The 21,956-nt window shown below is 38.5% G+C and overlaps 1 protein-coding gene across 2 annotated transcripts in view; it reads right to left on the bottom strand.

Moving 5' to 3' along the window:
* Positions 1–21,956, bottom strand: part of maip1 (matrix AAA peptidase interacting protein 1) — a 34,208-nt gene that overhangs the window by 8,795 nt on the left and 3,457 nt on the right. For both annotated transcript variants that reach the window (XR_009511634.1, XM_059966989.1), the window contains exons 2-5: positions 19,004–19,075; positions 17,123–17,249; positions 12,265–12,415; positions 7,644–7,740 (exon numbers count right to left, since the gene is read on the bottom strand). Coding sequence is in view for 1 of the 2 variants with exons in the window: in XM_059966989.1 (XP_059822972.1) it covers positions 7,662–7,740; positions 12,265–12,415; positions 17,123–17,249; positions 19,004–19,075 (429 nt within the window). In the remaining variant the exon portion in view is untranslated. The remainder of the gene's footprint in view (positions 1–7,643; positions 7,741–12,264; positions 12,416–17,122; positions 17,250–19,003; positions 19,076–21,956) is intronic.

Here is a 21,956-nt window from a genome sequence, read left to right as displayed (position 1 = left end):
ATTTTTTTTTTTTTTAAAAAGGCTTGTTAAGCTGCAGAGAGGGTGGGATGTTTCTGGAAGAGTAAAACCAGGGTGACAATGGGGTATCTGGTCAGGGAGCAGTCAGAGTAAGAGACATACACAAGATTATGGAAGTTGCAAGATGCAGCGCAGAAACACAAGCCCAGTTCATCAGCCTGGGCATGTCCTCTACTTCCAGAGGGCGAAAAGATATGACAAACAGGCTGATCTAATATCACAGATGGATAACTCATATCAGCAGAACTCAATAAGTCCAGAAGGCAGCAATGTGCCAGACAGAAGGTGCTGTTCCTCAAATTGGAATTGGGCCTCACTGTGGCAATATAGTAGACCGCAGACCAGTAGGTCAGAGTGGGACTGGGATGGAAGATTAAAGTGACAGGCAACAGGTAGCTCAGGTTCACCCATTGTGCAGGTGATCTGCAAAGCCATCACCAAATTCGTTTGGTTTCTCCTGCTGGGTAATTCCTATACAATTTGGTTGATTTTTTTTTCTTAATGTTTTTAGTCTCCAACTGCTCTTACTCATTGACCAGATAGCCATGTTTAGGTATTCCTTGGTCACCCCAGGTTTAGCCCAAAGACATACCCCTTTCCCTCCCTCCTGCACTCAAGTGAGCTTCTGTCTCCTTCAGAGTACTGATGAAAGGAAATGTGACCTCTTTTTTTTCTTCTCACAGATGCAGCCTAACCTGCTCTTTCAACATTTTCTATTTTAATTTTCAATTTCAAGTATCTGCAGTCTTTTTCACTATCTGAATACAAAGATCTTTACATGAAAGTTGTTCATTACTTTATTCCCCATCCCTATAAATATACCGTAATCACTCCAGCCCTTCTTTTTTGTCCTAATTATCTTCAACATGCTGATTTACTTTGTATTCTTTTAGGCCAGGATATTTATTATTACTGCATTCCTGTCTTTATCATCCAGACTAACCACCCAGTAAACCTTCTTACTACACCTGAAACCCCTAACCCCCCCCCCAATAACTTTCCCTTTCTGTGTTCCTTCTTTTTTTGTGATTCTTAACTTTTGTCTTCTCCACAATTGCTGTCAGGTTAAATCCATTGATCTCTATTGAAGCCATCAATTTGTTTATAGGACAAAGTAATGCAATGCATGGGCTTCACCTTTGAGCATATGGACCAAACAGTGGCATCAAATAAAAGGCAGAAGCAGCAGTGTTTGCTTGATGATTAACTTATCTGGGTGCACAGATGTGGTGGTTCCGAGTTCTCTTTCTCTGACCTGGAACATCCGCTCTATCTGCCAAGGGAGTTTTCTGCTGTCAGCCTGCTGGAGGTGTACATTCCCCTCCTGGCAAACGTCAGTCTGGCACTGGAGCAGCAGAACAGCTTCAGAAGCAGTCTCAAAACAGTGCACTCTGATGCCTCCTGATCATTGTGAGGACTTCAACCAGACCAGCTTGAAGTCTCGAACCAACCATCACCAACATGTCATCTGCGGAACCAGAGGGGCCAGCACACTCGATCACTGTTACACTACCGTCAAGAACACTGACCGTGCCATGTCACACCCGTACATCGGCTGTAGCTTTACTTCCAGTGCGTAGATAGAGACTGAAGATCACAGGACCAGTGGTGAAGATGGTATGGTCAAGGGAGGCAGAGGAGTGTTTATAGGACTGCTTTGAGACAGTGGACCGGACAGCATTCAGGGTGCATCTTTGAATATAATTGAATACACCATGGCTCTCACCAACTTCATCAAAACCTACACAGATAAGTGCACCTTTAAGAACATATTGAGTTTTCCCAAACCAGAAGTCATGGATGAAACTGTGCTGACCAACTGGCTGGAGTGTTCAATGATGTCTCTCACTTCCTACTGTTCCAGTAGAAGGTTCTCACCTGCTTCAAATGGACAACAATTATACTGGTGCCCAAAAAACCAGGAGCTGTATCAACAAATATAAACAATAGCATTCACATCTACCCTTATGAAGCGATTCGAGAGGTTGGCTATGGCTTGAATTAACTCCTAGCCAAGCAAGAACCTGTACCCAGCACAATTTGTCTACCACCGCAATGGGTCTACAGCAGATACAATCTAACTCGCTCCCTCCTTGGGACCTCCAGACAATAGCAATCCATGTGCTATGCTGCTGATTATGAATTACAACTCAGTGCTAAACACCATCTTGCCCTCAGTAATTATCACCAAAACTCTAATCCTAGGACTCTATAACTGGATCCTCAAGATCATCAGATCAGTTAGATGAATAGGCGCTAACATCTCTTCCTCACTGTGAATCAACACAACGGCACTTCTAAGATAAGAGCTTCGCCAACTGCTCTGCACTCATCACTGTGCGGCTAGGCACACCTCAAACGCAGACAGATAGCGTCACGGTTGTTGACTGAATCTCAAATGGCGATGAGGAAGTTCACAGGAGTGAGGTAGTTCAGCACATTACCTGGTATCGCAACAGCATTGCACTCAGCGTTGGCAAGAAAATGATTGTGGACTTCAGAAAAGGGAGGTCAGGAGAATACACCTGTCCTCATTGAGGGGTCAGTGGTGGAAAGGGTCCCTGCGTGCCAACATTTTGGAGAATCCATCCTTGGGCCAAACGTGCTGATGCAATCATGAAGATGGCACTGCAGCAGCTCTGCTTCATCACGAGGTGAGGAAAATTGGCATGTCGCCAGTGACTCTTGCAATTTTCCGTAGCTGTTTGGTGGAGAGCATTCTGACAGGCTGCATCACAGTCTAGTATAGAAGCGCCGATGCACAGGATCACAAGCTGTGGGGGGGGTGTAGACTCGGCCGCCTTCATCGTGGGCACAACCCTGCGCACTGTTGAGGACATCTTTGAGAGACGGTGCATCAGGAAGGCAGCATTCATCATTCAAAACTGAGACATGCTCTCGTCACTTTACTACCGCTGAGAAGCTGTCCATAAGTCATTCAGTGTGGTCTTCGGGCTGAGGAACCTGCAGAGCCACACTGAATGATTTAGGAATAGCTTCTTACCTCCACGATCAGATTTCTGAATGGTTTAGGAATATTGCCTTGTAATTCTTTTGGTTTGCACTATTCCGTTTTCTTCGGTAGTAATTGTATGACTTTGCACTGAACAAGACATTTTACACCATATAAGGCAGTGAAAATAAACCTAATTTTTGTAGGATTAAAAAAAGGCAATGTGGTCTGCTTAAACCGGTGTAACGCCCTGGTTTATATCTTTACTCTTATGCTGGAAGTGTTCTATTCAGCAGTTCTGTAAGAGCAGTCTGTTCTGCTTTCAGCCAGTTTGGGTTACTGTTGAAGGGATGATGTGGAATGTGTGCCATCCAATTAGTGGGAGGTTTTCTTGGTGAGAGACAATAAGTTGGTCTTGGGGTTTTTGTTCAAGAGATGAAGAGAGAGGATGCTGTGGAGAACTGGTCACAGCATACAATCCTTTGGGAGACCCGTGTGCTCGAGATGGATTACGAGCCACGTTTGGAAGGTGGCATGTGATTTCACATTGGCTGAGGACCCAGTGCGTGAGTGACAGAGAAATTCAAGATGTACTCCAACTTGCGCAGATTTGACAGTTTAATTAGAATGGGCCCCTTTCTTTTGTTATTCTTTACTAACTCTTTAGTTAAGATTCATAAATATAGTTCCTTTAATCATATGCAGTGTACTGTCTATTATTTTGTGGCATTAGTTTATAACAGGGTAGCAAAGGACACAGCATCCACACAAACCGGGGTTTGGGGTGGAATTGTGCGCGCCTCAATCTCACAGGTTTGGTGGGGCTGGAGGTTGCCTTCCTAGACTTACGCAGCCAAGGAAACCAGGATGTCTCGCTAGTTTTGCAACAGCAGGGCATGCAGGTTAGAAACAGTAGTCTTTTAAAGACCTTTAAAATCAACAAACAAGCTTCAGCATCATTTACAAATTCAAAAGCCATATCACTTTCAATTGACAAAGTTGCACAGATCATGCAGGCTTTATTATCACTTTCTAATCTGGTGTCATTCCACAGCAAATACTCAGAAAAAACAGCTTTTTTATTCATTAAAAACATTTTCATCATTAATGATAATTTTGAACAAAAATTTAACTTTCACCTTTTCAAAATCCTAGAAAACACTGCCAAAGTTACAGAAAAAAACCATGTATTAATGAGATTTGCATTCTGCTTTTTCAGTACATATAAAATGGAGTCCTTCCACGCCCTTGTGACGCCTTCTTGTGATCTTACCATGTCCTGTAATTGTAATACAATTACAGTGAAGCTAGTACCAGAAAAATATCAGAATTCAATGCTATAAAAATTCCAGGAAAATGTTTCATTTCCTAAAATCAACTCACTTCAGCTGTTATACTAAGTTCACCTCTTGCCAAACCGCAAGGTATGGGCAGTTCAGTTCTAACCATCTTCTTTTGAACAGGGTTCCTTCAATTCCATAATCTTCTCTGAGAGCGCAGCTTAATCTTTTCCCTCCCATGTGACATTTTTTCCACCCACCAGAAGACAGTGAGTCACAACCTTTTTTTAATGCCATTAACCAAGGGAGGGGGTGGTGTAAACCCCAGGATGGGAAACCCTGCTCTAAAAACAGCTTTATTAAAAAAGCACATCATTTAATCCAACACAGAAATTTGCCAATTGTGAAATCAGGGGTGGGGGGAGTGTTACTGAAGGCAACACATCCTTGGTTCCAACAGGAGATACACTGAGAGTTGAAAGATAACAAATTATCTCATTCAAACAATCTTTTAAAATTTTAAATCACATTTTCCCTATTTTTTTTGCAAATGATGTGTTATCTTTAACTGTGTACAAAAATAAACCCCGGTATTCAAACTACAAAGTTTACTAGTCGTACTGCACTGCAAGCAATGAGGTTAGAGTTTCATGGGATCTCTGCAAATGAGTTGCTGCACTATAAGTATAGTCATCCCTCACTATAATCCTTACATTACAAGAAACAAGAGTTAACAGAAGGGAATCAAATTGCATCAGCAACTAATAGTAAACATAAAATGGGTGTGCTATGTGTATAATTCTTAAGGCAAAATTATTTCAAATAATTTTAAAGTGCAAGTGTATTATTCCTGTTCAGTCAGCAAAATAAATTATCTCTATATTTTGGAGTACCCAGCATGGCACACTTTTAATTCTAATTGTCATTAAGGGAACAGAGCAGTGCACAGTACCACTATTCACTTTTAGCTTCCTTAAAAGGGTGCAGTAGATTGTGAATCGGAAATTTATTCTTCCAAATTTTTCTCCATTTCTTGTAGAAAAATTACTCAGTTTCTGCTCACATATGCAACAAGAACTAAATAATTAGGCTAGCAAACATAAACTGTAAATAGCTCTAACATAGTCAGTGACATTGTGATTAACAGCAAATGGTTTTGTACCAGTAAACAGGAATTGGTAAACACCTCTAACATAGTGACATAGTGAATAACAGCAAATGATTCTGTACCAGTTTTGTGGAGAATGTTCAACACCTCGAGTGAATTGCCAAGATCATGATTCTAAACTTATTTAAGAATCAATTAAGTGATTCTTGAAGTAAAGGATTAGAACTTAGTCATGTGACCTAGTTTATTACAATATCAATGCAAAAAGCAATACTAATTCAAAATGTTACAGAACGTTTATGATGAGCACACTGTGTACCAAAATTTATCAGATTGTATTTCAATAAAATTACGTCCCTTTGAAGATTAATACTGCATATTATAGACATGTCCTTGAGTTATATTTAAACTAGAATCAATAGACAGTCTGGCACTACTGAGATTGGCAGAACATCTGATATCAATTAAAAGTACCAGGAAAACAAGTTCTCCAATTATTCAGCTGGTAGTGCACAGACTACAGTGAAAACAGCACTGCAATCCAGCAGACTCCAGACTGTGAAGGCTGCAATTTAGCTGCATGACACTTGGATGCATTGACCGACTTTCCATTTGCTGGAAAGGAAAGGCATGTGGCTCCTATCGGATTACCACCAAGTGGTCTCTGTTGAAAGACTGCATTGGTGGAAACAAAAATCAAACATCTTAACATATTAAACCTGTTTGAGGTCAGTTATTGCCAATACATGCAGAAATTAAACCTTCGAAACAAGCAATATTGAGAATATTTGTTCACAATTCCTGAATTACACTGTTAATCCAATTTTGTGGGAAAATGGCTGTGTCAGACAGAAAAGAATGTACACAAAATACTGAGTTGAAATGAGGAGACAGAATTTAGCATAGACAGATGGAAGTTACTGCACATAAGAAAAATAAATGTACTCCCCAGAAATTATTGAAATGTTTATGGATATATTTGAAAGGAACCGGAATTGAACAGATCCAAAACTAAATATAAGCAATTAATTTAGAACAACAGTTAAATGACAATAAGATTTTGAATTGGAAAGACAAAGTAATAGAATAAAAGCCAGAGAAAGCTATTGTTCAGATTGCTCAGCATTCTGTTCACATCACATCTTAAGACTGCTCTGTCCAGTTCTGGTAAACAAGATAAGGGAGTTGTTCAAAAAACTAGAAATTCAGGAAAGAACCTCACGACTGAGTTTTCTTATCAAAATTATAAAAAAAGCAAGCTTATCAGACTTGATTTTAGATCTCCGAGAAATGACATATAGAACAAAGGAAGATTGATTGTGATTCACTGGTAAGTTCAGAATCATTATCAGAAAGCTGTTCTTTTTCACATGCAAAGCACAATGGAGACTGGCAATGCTTGAAAAAGGTACTGGAATAAACCATAGCAACAATCAAGAAGTTGGTACCTACAGCAAAATCATGTGCTGACAGAGGCAATGCACAGACATTGCACAGTCACCTAGCTAAATCTGACCGTAGTTTTATTGGATATTAACACCTGAAATGTGTATTACAACTGGTACTTAAATATGGAAATTATAGGATTCAGAAGTGCACAAATTTTCTATTGGATCCATATCTGTGTAAAAGTTGGCAATTCTGAGTTGTAACTTCGGAGCAGCTCAGTGATAGGAGCTGAACTGTTCCTCTTGTGCACAAGTAAATAATGTGTGATTGACAGATGAGCAAGGGTTGTCAGAGTCTACAAAATTGGAGATGACCAGGCAAATACCAGACATCATGTGAGAATGAACTCAGATAGACTGAATCTATACAACTCTCTCGTAATCTCATACTACTACTATTGTTAAGTTAATGGAACATAATTTAAAGATTTTACTCACAATTCTGAAGATTTTATATGAATTCTATATGTTCTTCCCCCGCCATGTTTTCTGGTTCTCCCCACACCTACACTCATCCCATTTTGCTGTATCTATCTAATGAAAACCTGTAGCAGCTTCCTCTAAGCTGCTGCATGTAATAAACATTAAAACTGTCTGCTGAGAACACTGACTCAAAATAATTTTTTAAAAGATCACAGCTGTCTTTCAAATGGTGGGAGTCATGAATGTTCTCCATGTTGTCTCAAACATTCACCAACTTGGCCAAGGAGTTGCCATTAACTTGAGATGAAAAACAATATGCTTTAATTTTACATTTAAATACAACCTCTATTCAAAAGGAACTCAATCAAATAAATCTGTATTATTGTTTGTGAAGAACATAGTGACATCCTTACAGTAATATTTCAGCAGGATTACTCCAACAGTTTAAAATGCTGTATCCTTGTAATGGTCCAGTCAGGTTCTACACCTAGCGTAAATTCTCGACGAAATCTAGAGTTTAGAGAAGAATGAAATGTTGGTTAGATTCAAATGATATCACAAGAATATACACTCATTCCTACCATTAATATAAGCTGAAAAACACTAAATTCACAATGGAGTAGGAAATAGTCAATACATGTTCAATTGCATTTAGAAGAATGACCAGCTGATGTTCTTCCAGTTATCATCACAGAGAAAGGTCCTTTGGCCCACCATAAACATGCTGACCTTTTTGCCCATCTACACTAATCCCACTTCCCCATCTTTGAACATAGTAACTCATTTGTGGGAACATATGCTCCATCGTACAGTATTCATTGGCTAAGGCAGACACAAAATACAACATTCTGGCAGCATATGATGATGTATTTCAAGGTGGGAAACATCAGGAAAAGCACCATATAACTACACAACCTATAACCTACCTACCTAAATTTATTTTTCAAAAAAAAGAGTCACTAATAATATACATTGTGCAGCTCTATTACACATTACCAAATGTTATTTAGAGAAGGTTAGGATTTTGAACTGACAGATTGTGTGGGAAATGGCAAAAATAACATGGATGTGCAGACTGACTTTTAGATGTATTTAAATGTGTCCCAAGTCAAACAATTCTGGGTCCAACTGCTTTGCTTTTTTAAGTGCAATTCAACAGCATTTCTAACTTTAGTTCTTTGGCAGTGCCTCAGGATTGATGATGACCTGTTTCCACACTGTTTGAGGCAAACTCTTCCACGTATTGGGCAGGGGTGGGCAGGAGGGCGGGAAATTTAAGAGGTGCTACATACCACTCAATATTTATTCAGGGCCTTTTAAAGCTTATGCTGAAAATTTCCCTAATTTGGAAAATTACTCAAGAGTTCTTTAAACTCAAGGAATCATTATGCCAAAATGCTTATCTGTGAGCCTAACACTACTTTTCTCAAACAGTAAACATTTACTAGAATAAAAAGTAAACATTTCTAATTTAAGCAATTATTATAATACTAACTGATATAAGTATTTTTCTAATGAACCCCAACAAGGTGCCAAGATTTACTGATGCTAGAAATCATGGGAAGATTTACAGTGTGGACCCAGACAAATGGGGAACAAGATTTACATTCTAATCCAATAACATTGTGAGAATCATCAGATAAAATGCAGCACAGGAGGAGAATATTTAACCTTGCTTGCCTTGCCCAGGCAGTTAAACACATGCTCTAGATCAGGGACTCCCAACCTTGGGTCCACAAACCCCTTGCTTAATGCTATAGGTCCATGGCAGAAAAAAAGGGTCAGGAACCCCTGCCCCAGATTATATGCAATTAAGGTCATTTGTGTAATATGAAATACTGCAAGTACAGAATCTGCATATTCCATTAGAATAAAAGGCAAAGATAACAACTTTTAGAAACCTTGGGAGTTCATGAATAGTAAGATCCTGGTAAAGTGAAAGGAGGAGGTGTATATCAGACAGTCAGCATCAAACAAGACGATGAGGAGTATAAAAAAAACTAAAAGAATACTTGAGTAAAATCGGGCAGGCTAAAAGAAGGCATGAAGTTGTTCTGGCAGACAAGGTAAAAGAGATTCCCACGGGTTTCAATAGCTATATTAAGAACAAAAGGATAGCAAGGGACAAAATTGGTTCTTTTGAAGAGTAGTGTGGTCATCTATGCATGGAGCCGAAAAAGATAGGGGAGATCGTAAATGGATTTTTTGCATCTGTCCTTACTTGGGAGACAAACACAGAGTTAATAGAACTGAGGCAAAACAGTAGTGAGGTCATGGACCATATCCAGATTACAGAAGAGGAGATGTTTGCTGTCTTGAGGCAAATTAGAGTAGATGAATATTCCAAGTCCGGATGAGGTGTCCCCGTGAACCTTTAGGGAGGCTAGTTCAGAAACTGCACTGGCCTTGGCAGGTTGCCGTAGGACCACAGGATAGTAAATGTTGTTCCATTGGTTATGTAAGGCTCTAAGAATAAGCCAGAAAATTACAGGCTGATGAGCCTGATATCAGTCATGGGTAAAATTTGGAAGGTATTTATAAGTGACAGGACATAAGTATTTGGATAGACAGGGCCTCATTAGGAACAGTCAACACGGCCTTGTGTGTGGAAGGTCACAGCTATCCATTCTTAATAGTTCTATGAGAAGATTACCAAGAAGGTTGATAAAGAAAAGGTGATGGATGTCCTTTACATGGACTTTAGTAAGGCTTTTAACAAACTCCCACACGGGAGACTGGCCCAGAAGGTTAATTCACTTGGCATTCAAAGTGAAGGAGTCAACAGGATTCGATATTGGCTTAGCAAGAGAAGTCAGAAAGTGATAGTGGAAAGTGATTGGAGGCCTGTGACGAGTGGTGTACCACTGGGATTGGTGCAGGGTTACTTATTATCTATATTAATCATTTAAATGATAAAGTGGTTAACTAATAACAAATCTGCAGATAACACCAAGTCTTGGGGCATAGTGAACAGCAAGGAAAGGTATTAAAGCTTACACAGAGTGATCTGACCGTTTGAAAAACGGCAGATGCAAGTTAATGCAGACAAGTGCAACATATTGCCAGGGTAAGACTTACACAGTGAATGATAGGAGACCGAGGTGTGTGTTGTAGAACAAACGGACCTCGGAATACAGATCCATAATTCCTTTAAAGTGGCATCACAGGTAGATAGCGTCATAAAGAGAGCTTCTGGCATAATGGCCTTCATAAATCAAAGTACTGAGTATAGGAGTTAGGATGTTATGTACAAGTTGCACAAAACATTGGTGAGACCTAGTTTGGAGTATTGTGTGCCGTTTTGGTTACCTACCTACAAGAAAGATGTCAATTTGATTGGAAGAGTGCACAGAAAATGTACAAGGATGTTGCCAGGACTTGAGGACCTGAGTTATAGTGCAAGGCTGAATAGGTTAGGAATGGAGTGCTTACAGAGGAATACAAATTATGATGGGTATAATAGGATAAATACATGCAGGCTTTCCCTCCTCTGGTTGGATGAGAATAGGTTCAGGGTGAATGGTAAAATATATAAGTGGAACCTGAGGGGGAATCTAAGGTGGTGCAAGTGTGGAACGAGCTGCCAGTAGAAGTAGTAGATACAGGTTCAGTTATGAAGCCTGGATAGGTACGTGGATGAGAGAAGCACAGTGGGCTACAGTCCAGGTGCAGGCAGATGGGACTAGGCAGAAGACCAGACAGGCACAGACTAAATGGGCTGTGGGTCTGAATGCTGCAGTGCTTTTTGACTCAAAAAGCTATTAATAAAAAGTTTAACTTTTATAAAACTAACTTCAGTGGTAAATCCTCCAAATCAAATGGGACCCAGTCTGGTATATTATGAAACTATAATATTCTACAATAAGATTTGCAATGGAATCACTCCATTAATTAACATAACTATGGAGTTTCATAAGTTACACAAATTGTTTAAAAATATTTCATGTACATTTAATCCCAAGTAAGTAACATTCTGCCTTCTTGATTTTGACTTGGATTTTCTGAGCTATGATCTTCCTCTACATACAACTGAACTACATAATCACTACGGCTCAAGACCAAAGCAAACTTATTTAGATCAGAAGTGAGTGAAGGGAGGCTAACAACACATTCAACTGAGAGTTTACTGCCCGAACATTAGTTTTCATGAGCATTAGCCTTCAGCATTTCAAACTCCAATATTATTTCAGAAAATTCAGTAATCTCATACAATTGTTGCTCAAGACAAATTAGATAGCTAAAATTGTACCTGAAGCACTGTTTAGACTTTTCACTTGTAATGCTCCCTTTATAAGTAGTAGTTGAGTAGTTTCATTCAAAAATTCTATTGGATGAAGATCCTTCGGTCTATTACATCTATAGTGACTCACCCAATCCCATTTCCTCACCCCCAAAATCATCCCCATCAGCATTATCCCTTGTCCACTCTCTTTACACTGTTGTACTATTAGCTTGCATTTTTTCTGCTCGCTCTTCCTGACAAAACGCTTCAGTTCAAATATACCCTTATGAATTCTATCTGCTACTTGTCCACCAACCCACTCAACTGTTACAAACTTGTTTGGTATTTACTACATTATGAGGTACTGTACAAATTCTAATTTGCTTCAAATGCAGAAAATGACATGTGCTATCCTGTAATACATTACTGCTTCTTCCACCCTATCTTGGATAACCATCAATCAGTGCAACTAAAAAGTTATCACAAATTTTTTGCCAAGGCAATTATGCTGAGCTGATACTTGCTTCAAAACACTGCAACTCTGTGATTGAAAGCTTCCAAGTTAATTAAAGGTGAAACTGAAATACCATATTAAAAAGTAGAATATCAATTCAACCTATTTATAAAGTCTCGATAACAGTAAAGTGGCACAGCCCTTAAATTGTGACCAACAACCAGCTTGCCCTTACAGTTGAATGGAGGTATTGTGAATGGTTAATTTCAGAATTTTAGTACACATGCACTTAATACACTGAGCATAAAACACAATAGACAATAAGCAAAAGGACATTACAAACAGAAAGGAATCTTACTCATAATTTGCTGTGAGAAGGCGTTTGCTGTCTTTGCTACTTTCATCACCAAATACGACTTGAAACACTTTAGTTCCCTCGGGTGTCTCATCAGGAAGGTCAACATTGGTCAGGTACCAGTAACGCATTATGATACTGACAAATTTTCTACCTATTAAAATGAAAAAAATCAATAGCACATTATACCATCAATAATAAAGCCTATAGCAAGCAGAAGAAAATTGGAGCAAAACCGTGAATAAACCCACTTCCAACATCTCATATCTCATCTGAAGCTGGAACTTCCTCTTGACTTTTAATTTTTCTTCTCACACTGATGCTACAGTAACCAAGCACTGTCCTCCTTTAGTATTTAGCCAGATGATTTTTCCCATTACACTACTGCGTTAGTATAATGAATCAATAAGCAGGTTTGATCTATGCTATAATTGTTCAAAGGAGTCTTTTCAACTTTCTGAAGCTTTGAGACAACCTTCAAGGGATTAATTTGAAATTGTTCTCCTATATTGATTCTTTTGATTACTTTTAATTAAAGGAACAGATATCATGGCATTCCTAATTGCATGTGCTCCTACTGTTCAGGACAACCTAACTTGTCTGCAATTCTGGAATATGTTCTGGGCACGATGAAAAAATCAGTGTCAGCTTGGCATCCTGATGTTGTGAAGATTTTAAAATTAAAAACTTCAACCCAAGTTAAAAGATTCCCCCACCCCGCCCTGGCAGTTTATCTGACCAACTATTCTAATTAACCAGCTCTTCACCCCCCTGTCTATTACCCCCATTACTGCAATAATTTTAAGCTACTTTTTATAACACTGTTTGTATTGCAGATACGTGCTAGTAAGTATATATTTATGCACTTTTGATTTCATATCCATATAATTTAACCTCTAACTTTGTTATATAATTCTTCATGATTGTTGAATGCTTTTTGTTTAATGTTGCGTGTTGCACCCTGACCAACACACGGCAGCAAATTCCAAATACATGTAAATGTATATGGCGAATAAAGTTGATTCTTGAAACTTGATCTTTGATACTACATTTTTCTGAGTCGGGTCATGGATGCAATGAAGAAATGTAATGCCAAATTAATAAAGTGATAAGCTCTTTGCGGTGGTTAGGAAGTGGTTCACGAAAAAAGGCAGCTTTGGTTATGACTCTGGCTAACTGAGGCAAATGTGGTAAGGAACAAAGACAACTGCAGTATTCCAGTTTAAGGACTCAGGATGTTCAGGGAGAAGCCTAGTAAAGGGAAGTTGGAAGAGTGAACAGAGAAAAAGGCAGATCAAAAAGTAGTCTTTCAAAAAATCTCATGCAGCAACTAAATCAACACAGGTAGCCAGCGAGAAAAAAGGACAGGACATTGAAATGGTGTGCCCAAGGTTACTCTGGAATGAGGGGAGTTGCCTCTAGAATTTATGTATTATGAAGAAGTTGGGTTAATAAATGCTAGCCAAGGCTGCATTTATTAAAAATGCACATAGATGGTAAAATAATCATCACATGTGGCTTTATAAACAGAGAAAACCTCAGTTTAAATGGTTTTGTAAAGCGAAGGTCAGGAAAGAATTACTAGTTATGTGGCTGAGAACATGAGGGGTGTTCAACAAGGAGATTGAGGCTCTCTGAGGGCAGAAATGCAAAGAAAGCAAGCACAACAAAATTATGCCAAAGGAAATCATGAGATTTGTAGTTCAAGTCAAATAAGAAAAAAGTAGCCAACAGATTACATAGTACATTGGGAGACGAAAATTTTGAAAAAAGAAATGAGCAGTAAAAGGTGAGATGCCCCAAGGAGCAAAGGTGCCAAGTGAATAATGAGAAACAAAAAAAGGAATAAACTAGGATAGATAATGCAAATATAAGCAAAGTAAGGAATTTACCAAATACTGTACCCAGGTTACCTCAAGCCAATAGAAAATGAGAATGAAATTTTATTAAGGATCACAATACCAAACGATATTAAGATATAACCATAACCTTATAACAATTACAGCACGGAAACAGGCCATCTCGGCCCTTCTAGTCCATGCCGAACTCTCACCTAGTCCCACTGACCTGCACTCAGCCCATAACCCTCCATTCCTTTCCTGTCCATATACCTATCCAATTTTACTTTAAATTACAATATCGAACCTGCCTCTACCACTTCTACTAGCTCATTCCACACAGCTACCACTCTCTGAGTAAAGAAATTCCCCCTTGTTTTACCCCTAAATTTTTGCCCAGTTCTCAACTCATGTCCTCGTTTGAATCGCCCCTACTCTCGATGAAAAACGCCTATCAACGTCAACTCTATCTATCCCCCTCGTAATTTTAAATACCTCTATCAAGTCCCCCCTCAATTTCCTACGCTCCAAAGAATAAAGACCTAACTTGTTCAACCTTTCTCTGTAGCTTAGATGCTGAAACCCAGGCAACATTCTAGTAAATCTTCTCTGTACTCTCTCTATTTTGTTGATGTCTTTCCTATAATTTGGTGATCAGAACTGTACACAATACTCCAAATTTGGCCTTACCAATGCCTTGTACAATTTTAACATTACATCCCAACTCCTATACTCAATGCTCTGATTTATAAAGGCTAACATACCAAAAGCTTTCTTCACCACCCTATCCACATGAGATTCCACCTTCAGGGAACTATGCACCATTATTCCTAGATCACTCTGTTCTACTGCATTCCTCAATGCCCTACCATTTACCATGCATGTCCTATTTTGATTATTCCTACCAAAATGTAGCACCTCACTTATCAGCATTAAACTCCATCTGCCATCTTTCAGCCCAGTCTTCTAACTGGTCTAAATCTCTATGCAAGCTTTGAAAACCTACTTCATTATCCACAACGCCACGTATCTTCATATCATCTGCATACTTACTAATCCAATTTACCACCTCATCATCCAGATCATTAATGTATATGACAAACAACATTGGACCCAGTACGGATCCCTGAGGCACACCACTAGTCACCGGCCTCCAATCTGACAGTTATCCACCACTACTCTCTGGCAACTCCTATCCAGCCACTGTTGAATCCATTTTACTACTTCAATATTTTTTTTTGAAAACTTTTTTTATTGCATTTTTAAATAGTTACAAAGTAAAGTATGGAAAAAAAATGTATATAACCCTTACCCCCTCCACTTAACCCCTCCCCCCTAACTGCCCTATAGAAAAAAAAAGAGAAAGAAAGAAAAAGAAAGAAAGAATGCCTGGTTGTTGGAAGATCTCCACATGCTCCATGGAATTCGTAATAACTTTAATATGTATATTTATTTCTTTCCCCTAATAACCAATTGTTTCATCTTCAGAGCATCTATATATTTAATCCTGTCTTTTGTAAATAAGGGCTCCAAATTTTCAGAAATGTTTCATATTTATCTCTTAAATTATAAGTAATTTTTTCTAATGGAATACAGCCATAGATTTCTTTCTTCCAAGAGTCTATACTTAAATATGTATCCCATTTCCAAGTAACTGCAATAGCTTTTTTGGCTACTGCCAGTGCAATTTTTATAAATTCTTTCTGATATTTATTTAGTTTGAGTTTTGGTTTTATCCCTTCAATATCACCTAGTAAAAGTAATATTGGATTATGAGGAAATTGTGTTCCTGTAATTTGTTCCAGTAAAAGTCTTAAATTTGTCCAAAAAGGTTGAATTTTAGAGCAAGACCATGTCGAATGTAAAAAAGTACCAGTTTCCTGGTTACATCGGAAACACTGATCCGATAAATTTGGATTTAATTTTTTTATTTATTGCATCTTTTTTCGAGAAAGATAAACGGCATGGATTAGAATAGAATTAGATAAAATAGGAGAAAACGTACCAGAAGATTTTATATACAAATGGGAATCTAAATGGATACGGGAAAAGAAAGAATCTCCTATATTAAAACATTTGATTGACTTATGGAATAAGATAAATGTTGATGATGAGACAAAAAAATCTTTATTAGCAAAGAGATCTTTAATTCAAAATAGACTTATTCCTTTCCCAATGGACAATCAACTTTTATATAATTGGATTCAAAAAGGGATTAGATATATAGGGATTTGTTTTGAAGGAGGTATATTAATGTCATTTGATCAATTAAAGAATAAATATAAAATATCAAATAACACTTTATTTTGTTACTTTCAATTAAGGGCTTATTTAAGAGAAAAATTAGGTCAAACAATGTTATTGCCGAAATCTAATGAAATAGAAATTTTAATTCAAAAAGGAAATATTAAAAAAATTATATCTTGTATGTATAATTTGATTCAAAGACAGGCAATTAAACAAGGAGTCCATAAGTCAAGACAAAAATGGGAAAGTGATTTGAATATTAAAATTGAAGAAACAAATTGGTCAAGACTGTGTCTTGATAGTACGACAAATACAATAAATGTTCGGTTAAGATTAGTGCAGTATAATTTTCTACATCAATTATATATTACACTACTTCAATATTAATACCTAACGACTGAACCTTCCTAACTAACCTTCCATGTGGAACCTTGTCAAAGATGTAAAGATCTCCCTCTCACTTTCTATGCATGTCTTCTGCTATTAGACATTTCTACTCTAGGACTCTATCCACTCTGTCTATGCCTCTCATTATCTTGTAAAGATATAAAGATGTCATATTTATATGGTAGCAGTTAGTTTATAACAAAACAAAGAGGACAATGTGGTTAAAAAAATGTTGCATTAGAGCTAATCTGAAGGAGCTTTAATTATAGCCTTTCAGGAAATACACCTTGCAAATATTGCATCACATTATAATAAGCCAGTACATATTATAGAAATCTGTTCAAAACCAACAATAGTTTCAGCTGTTTGGTTTAATAAATGAAACAAACCTTGGTTATCATAATAAATTCCAACATCGCCTGGTGTGCTATACATAATTTCTTCCAGATCAGCAGCTAAGGCCTGCCTGCGATTAATTGGCAATGCTAAGCATTTTTCTTCCAGCTCTTCCAGTGCCTGTACAGAAAACACTTACATTTGGATAACAAAAGAAAACATACTTACTAACAGAAATAGATCACCTGCTTAAGACAGGCTAGTTTCTCCGTGAATTGAACAAAAAGTAAAGTTAGATTTCATCCATGAGATTTATATAATGACAATGATTTTTTTTTTTGATTTAGAAAAATACTGTGTTTAAGAAAATAGCTATTGAACTATTTTGTTACAACAATTAGGAACTGTTTCCTTCCTCTGATAATTTACAACTGAGTAAGTTTGAAAAACTAATTTCCAGAAACTAAAGAGAATACAAAGATTCTAATAACTGGAAGCAACACACAATTTCTTAGCCAGTATCACTGTAATTATTTTTCCGCTGGAATGCTAAACTTCTGGGCTTATTTCGAGCTTTTGCGGGCACAGTACAGCACAGGAACAGGCCATTCAGCCCACAATGTTATGCTGAACCAGCTAAAAAGAAAATCAGAAACACCCAAACACTAAACCGACACCTTGTCCATATCCCTCTAAGTTCCTTACATCCATGTGTCTGTTAAACGCTTTCAATACCAGACAGTGCATTCCAGGCACCCACAACTCTGAGGAAAAAACTTTACTGCACATCCTCTTTTGAACCTACCCCCTCTCACTTTCTATGCATGTCTTCTGCTATTAGACATTTCTACTCTAGGACCTAGACAGATACTCTATCCACACCGTCCATGCCTCTCATAATCTTGTAAACCTATCTCAACTCTCAACCTCCGGCACTCCAGAGAAAACAACCCCAAGTTTATCCAGCCTCTTGTGATAGCACATGCCCTCTGAAGCAGGCAGCATCCTGGTGAACCTCTTCTGCTCTCTCTCTGAAGCCTCAACATCCTTCCTATCACGGGGCGACCAGAACTGTGTGCACTATTCCAGATGTGGCCTAACCAGAGATTTACAAAATTACAAAAAGCCTCTTGAATTTTGAACTGAATGCCGATTAACAGAAGTAATCCATAAGCCTTCTTAACCACCTTATTGACCTGTGCAGCAACTTTTAAGGAGCTATGAACTTGGATCCCAAGATCTCTCTGCTCAGCAACATTGTTAAGGAACTTGTCCAACCTTGCATTTGCCCAACCAAGATGCAAGGCCTCACATTTATCTGGCTTAAACTCCATCTGCCATTTCTCTGCCCTCATCTGCAAATGATAAACACCTTGCTGTACTCTTTGGCAGTCTTCTACACTATCCATAATTCTACCAATCTTGGTATCATCTGCAAGCTTACTAACCCACCCATCTACACTTTCATCCATTTGTATACATCGCAATCAGCACAGGTCCCAGCACAGATCCTTGTGGAATACCACTAATCAGACCCCCAGTTCGGATAAGTTCCTTCAACCGCTACCCTGTCTTCTATGCGCAAGCCAGCTCTGAATCCAAACAGCCAATTTGCTGCAGATCCCAAACATCTTAATCTTCTGGGATTAGCCTCCCATGAGGATACCTTACTAAAATCCATGTAGACAACACCCACTGCATTACCCGCATCAATATCTCTCATAACCTTGTCAAAAAAACTTAATTAAGTCGGCAAGGCAACCTTGGTAAGGTTTTCAAATGCTCGTATATCCTATCTCTAAGAATTTTCCCCAGCAATTAATCTGGGTTTACATATTAATTATCACATGGATTTCTTCAAGGAGAAGTTGTCAGTATTATTATTCCCAAAATAAAAACGTCTAAAAATCAAATAAAAACAAAATGTATGTTACCTCTTTGGATACAAGATCCTTCAATTCAATGAAGTTACACTGTGATAGCATCTTTGACACATGTACAAAAGCCTATGGAAGAAGTTAATAGGAAATGTGAGGTTTTATTTTGGAGTCAGAGTCACAGAGCATTACAGCACAGAAACAGAGCCTTCGCATCACCTGGTCCACAATAAACTGTTATTTTGCCTCGTCTCATTGACATGTACCTGGACCACAGCCCTTGATACCCCTCCCATCCAAACTGCCATTAAATGTTGCAATCAAACCCGCCTCTACAATGTCCGCTGGCAGCTCATTCCAATCTCACACAACCGTCTGAGTGAAGAAGTTCCCCCGCAGGTTCCCCTTTCACCCTGAGCCTCTGATCTCTAGTTCTAGTCTCATCCAACCTCTGTGGAAAAAGCTGGCATTTATCCTATCTATACCCTTCATAATTTTACAACCTCTACCAAATCACCCCTCATTCTCATACGCTGCAGGGAATAAAGTCCCAAACCATTCAACCTTCCCCTATAACTCAGATCAGCAAGTCTTGGCAACAATCGCTAACATGTGAACCTATTAAAGCTCAGGACGTTCTGGCCCTTGAGTTTAATTCTGGTGCCACCTATAAGGAGTTTGTACGTTTTCCTGTGAACGGTGTGCGGTTCCTCCAGGTGTACCAGTTAAGTGATCATTGCAAACTGTCCTGTGATTAGGCTAGAGTTAAATAGATGGGTCGCTGGACAGTGCAGTTCGATGTGTCAGAAGGGCCTTTCCCAGATGGACAGATAGATGGCCTTGTAAACTCTGTATTCTTTCAGTCTTCTTTATATATCTTTCCTGTAGGGTGGTGACTAGAAGTACACACAATACTTCAAACTTGACCTCATTAATCTCTTAACAGAGGCATATCTAATGTGCAAGTCACATTATATTTCGTACAGCTGGCAAAAAAATTGAAGTATTTCATGCTGCAACACATTGTAAGCAATATTACTGTGAGCTTTCAATCAACTAAAAATAATTGCAAAGGATGTTGTTCTATTAGTAAGATATTACAAGTATAGTATTATATAAACCTTGGTTCATAATTCTCTTCTGAAAGCCAGAGATAGAGGTTACTGTTTCCAGTAGTCACTGCAAAGAGATGGGTACAGACTCCTGCAACTTTGCTCTCTGGACCCACATTTCACATGTATATTGAGTTCAAATTAAATGCATTAGTCTACAACTGGAAGGATTTGTTCCTCAGTTTTCAGGTGTGTTTTAGACTTTATCATTAAATAATTGATACAAAGGGAAGATGACAAGTCAGAGGCCTTAAGTTTGCTTTTAAGTCTGCATAAGGAAGATACTGCCACACCTGATTGTCTGATTATCTGCCTATCATCTGCAGCCATGTTCATGTATGAATTCAATGCAGACTGTTGTTTGTGCTGTAGTTTAGTTAGTGTGTTTTTTTTAGAGATTGCTCTCCATCCGAGTTTTTTAAATCATAGTCTCAACCACACAAATTAGTTCTTACTGATGCCCATTTATTGGGAGATATGGAATAATTCTGAGCATCAGTAGGTATGGGACAAGCAAATTTAAGATGGACTTTTAAGTGCACTTTGCTATTATGGTGGTTTTCAGAGTGTGTTGAATTAGTGTCTAAAATGTCACTTTACTTGTAGTTTATATAATCATGTGTTTGTAAATGTGCAGTGGGTTTTCAATCACTTGTAGTACAGCGGGTTCTTTTTTATGGTTTTGTTGTTTGCAAGCTTGAGGCTTATGGCAGCGTAAATCAAAACTGTCTTGTTTAATAGGCTGCTATCAAAAGAATTCCCTTATCTGTCCAATTTAAAGTAATTTTCAGCATAAAGATCAAGCAAGGGGCAAGGCTCTCTTTTCTTTCATCTGTTCTACCTTTCCCTCTTACTTACAGCAAGTGAGTTGGTTAGTTAAGAGTCAGTCTCCTGCTGCTGTTATTGCTTTGTGATCAACATGTAATAAACCGACCGAAACATAAGACTTGTGCCACGTCCATGACTTCTGGAAAACCTTCTGGACAACATTTGCTTTTGGAAACACACAGCTTAATTAGAGACAGCCAGCCTGGCTTTGTACTGGGCAGGTCGCGAGGGAGACTGATGAGGGTAGGGCACTGGTTGTTGTCTAAAAGTCCCTCACTCACGGGAGGCTAATCCAGAAGATTAAGATTTCTGGGGTCCATGGCAAATTGGCTGAATGGATTCAGAGCTGCCTTTTTCGTAGGTAATGGTTGAAGAAGGGACTCAGTCGAGCTGTAGATCTGAAATTAGTGGTGTTCCACAGGGATGTTCTGGGACCTCCACTGTTTGTGATGTATAAAAATGATCTGGATGAGAATGTAGATGGGTAGATTAGTAAGTATGTGGACGATACCCAGATTGGTGAAGTTGTGGATAGTGTAGAAGATTGGCAAAGAATACATCGCAATATAGACCAGTTGCAGATATGGGCAGAGAAATGGCAGATGGAGTTTAAACCAGATAAATGTGAGGTGTTGCAAGACGTGCAAATACAAGGAGACACTACAATGTTAAGGGCAAGATCCTTAACAGTGTTGCTGAGCAGAAAGATCTTCGGATCCAAGTTCACAGTTCCTTGACAGTGGCTACACAGGTTGATAAGGTGGTTAAGGCAGCTTATGGAATGCTTGCATTCATTAGTCATGGCATTGAGTTCAAAAGTCAAGATGTTTTGTTGCAACTTTATAAAACTCTGGTTAGGCCACATCTGTAGTATACAGTTCTGGTCACCCCACTATAGGAAAGATGTTGAGGCATTGGAGAGGGTGCAGAAGAGATTTACCAGTATGTTACTTGGTTTAGAGGGCATGTGCTAGCATGAGAGACAGGATAAAATTGAGTTGTTTTCTCTGGAGCAATGGAGGCTGAGAGATGATCTGATAGAGGTTTATAAGATTATGAAAGGCATAGAG

Source organism: Hypanus sabinus, chromosome 4, assembly GCF_030144855.1.
Source record: "Hypanus sabinus isolate sHypSab1 chromosome 4, sHypSab1.hap1, whole genome shotgun sequence".
Taxonomy (NCBI): Eukaryota; Metazoa; Chordata; class Chondrichthyes; order Myliobatiformes; family Dasyatidae; genus Hypanus; species Hypanus sabinus.
This window is presented reverse-complemented; position numbering and strand designations above follow the sequence as displayed.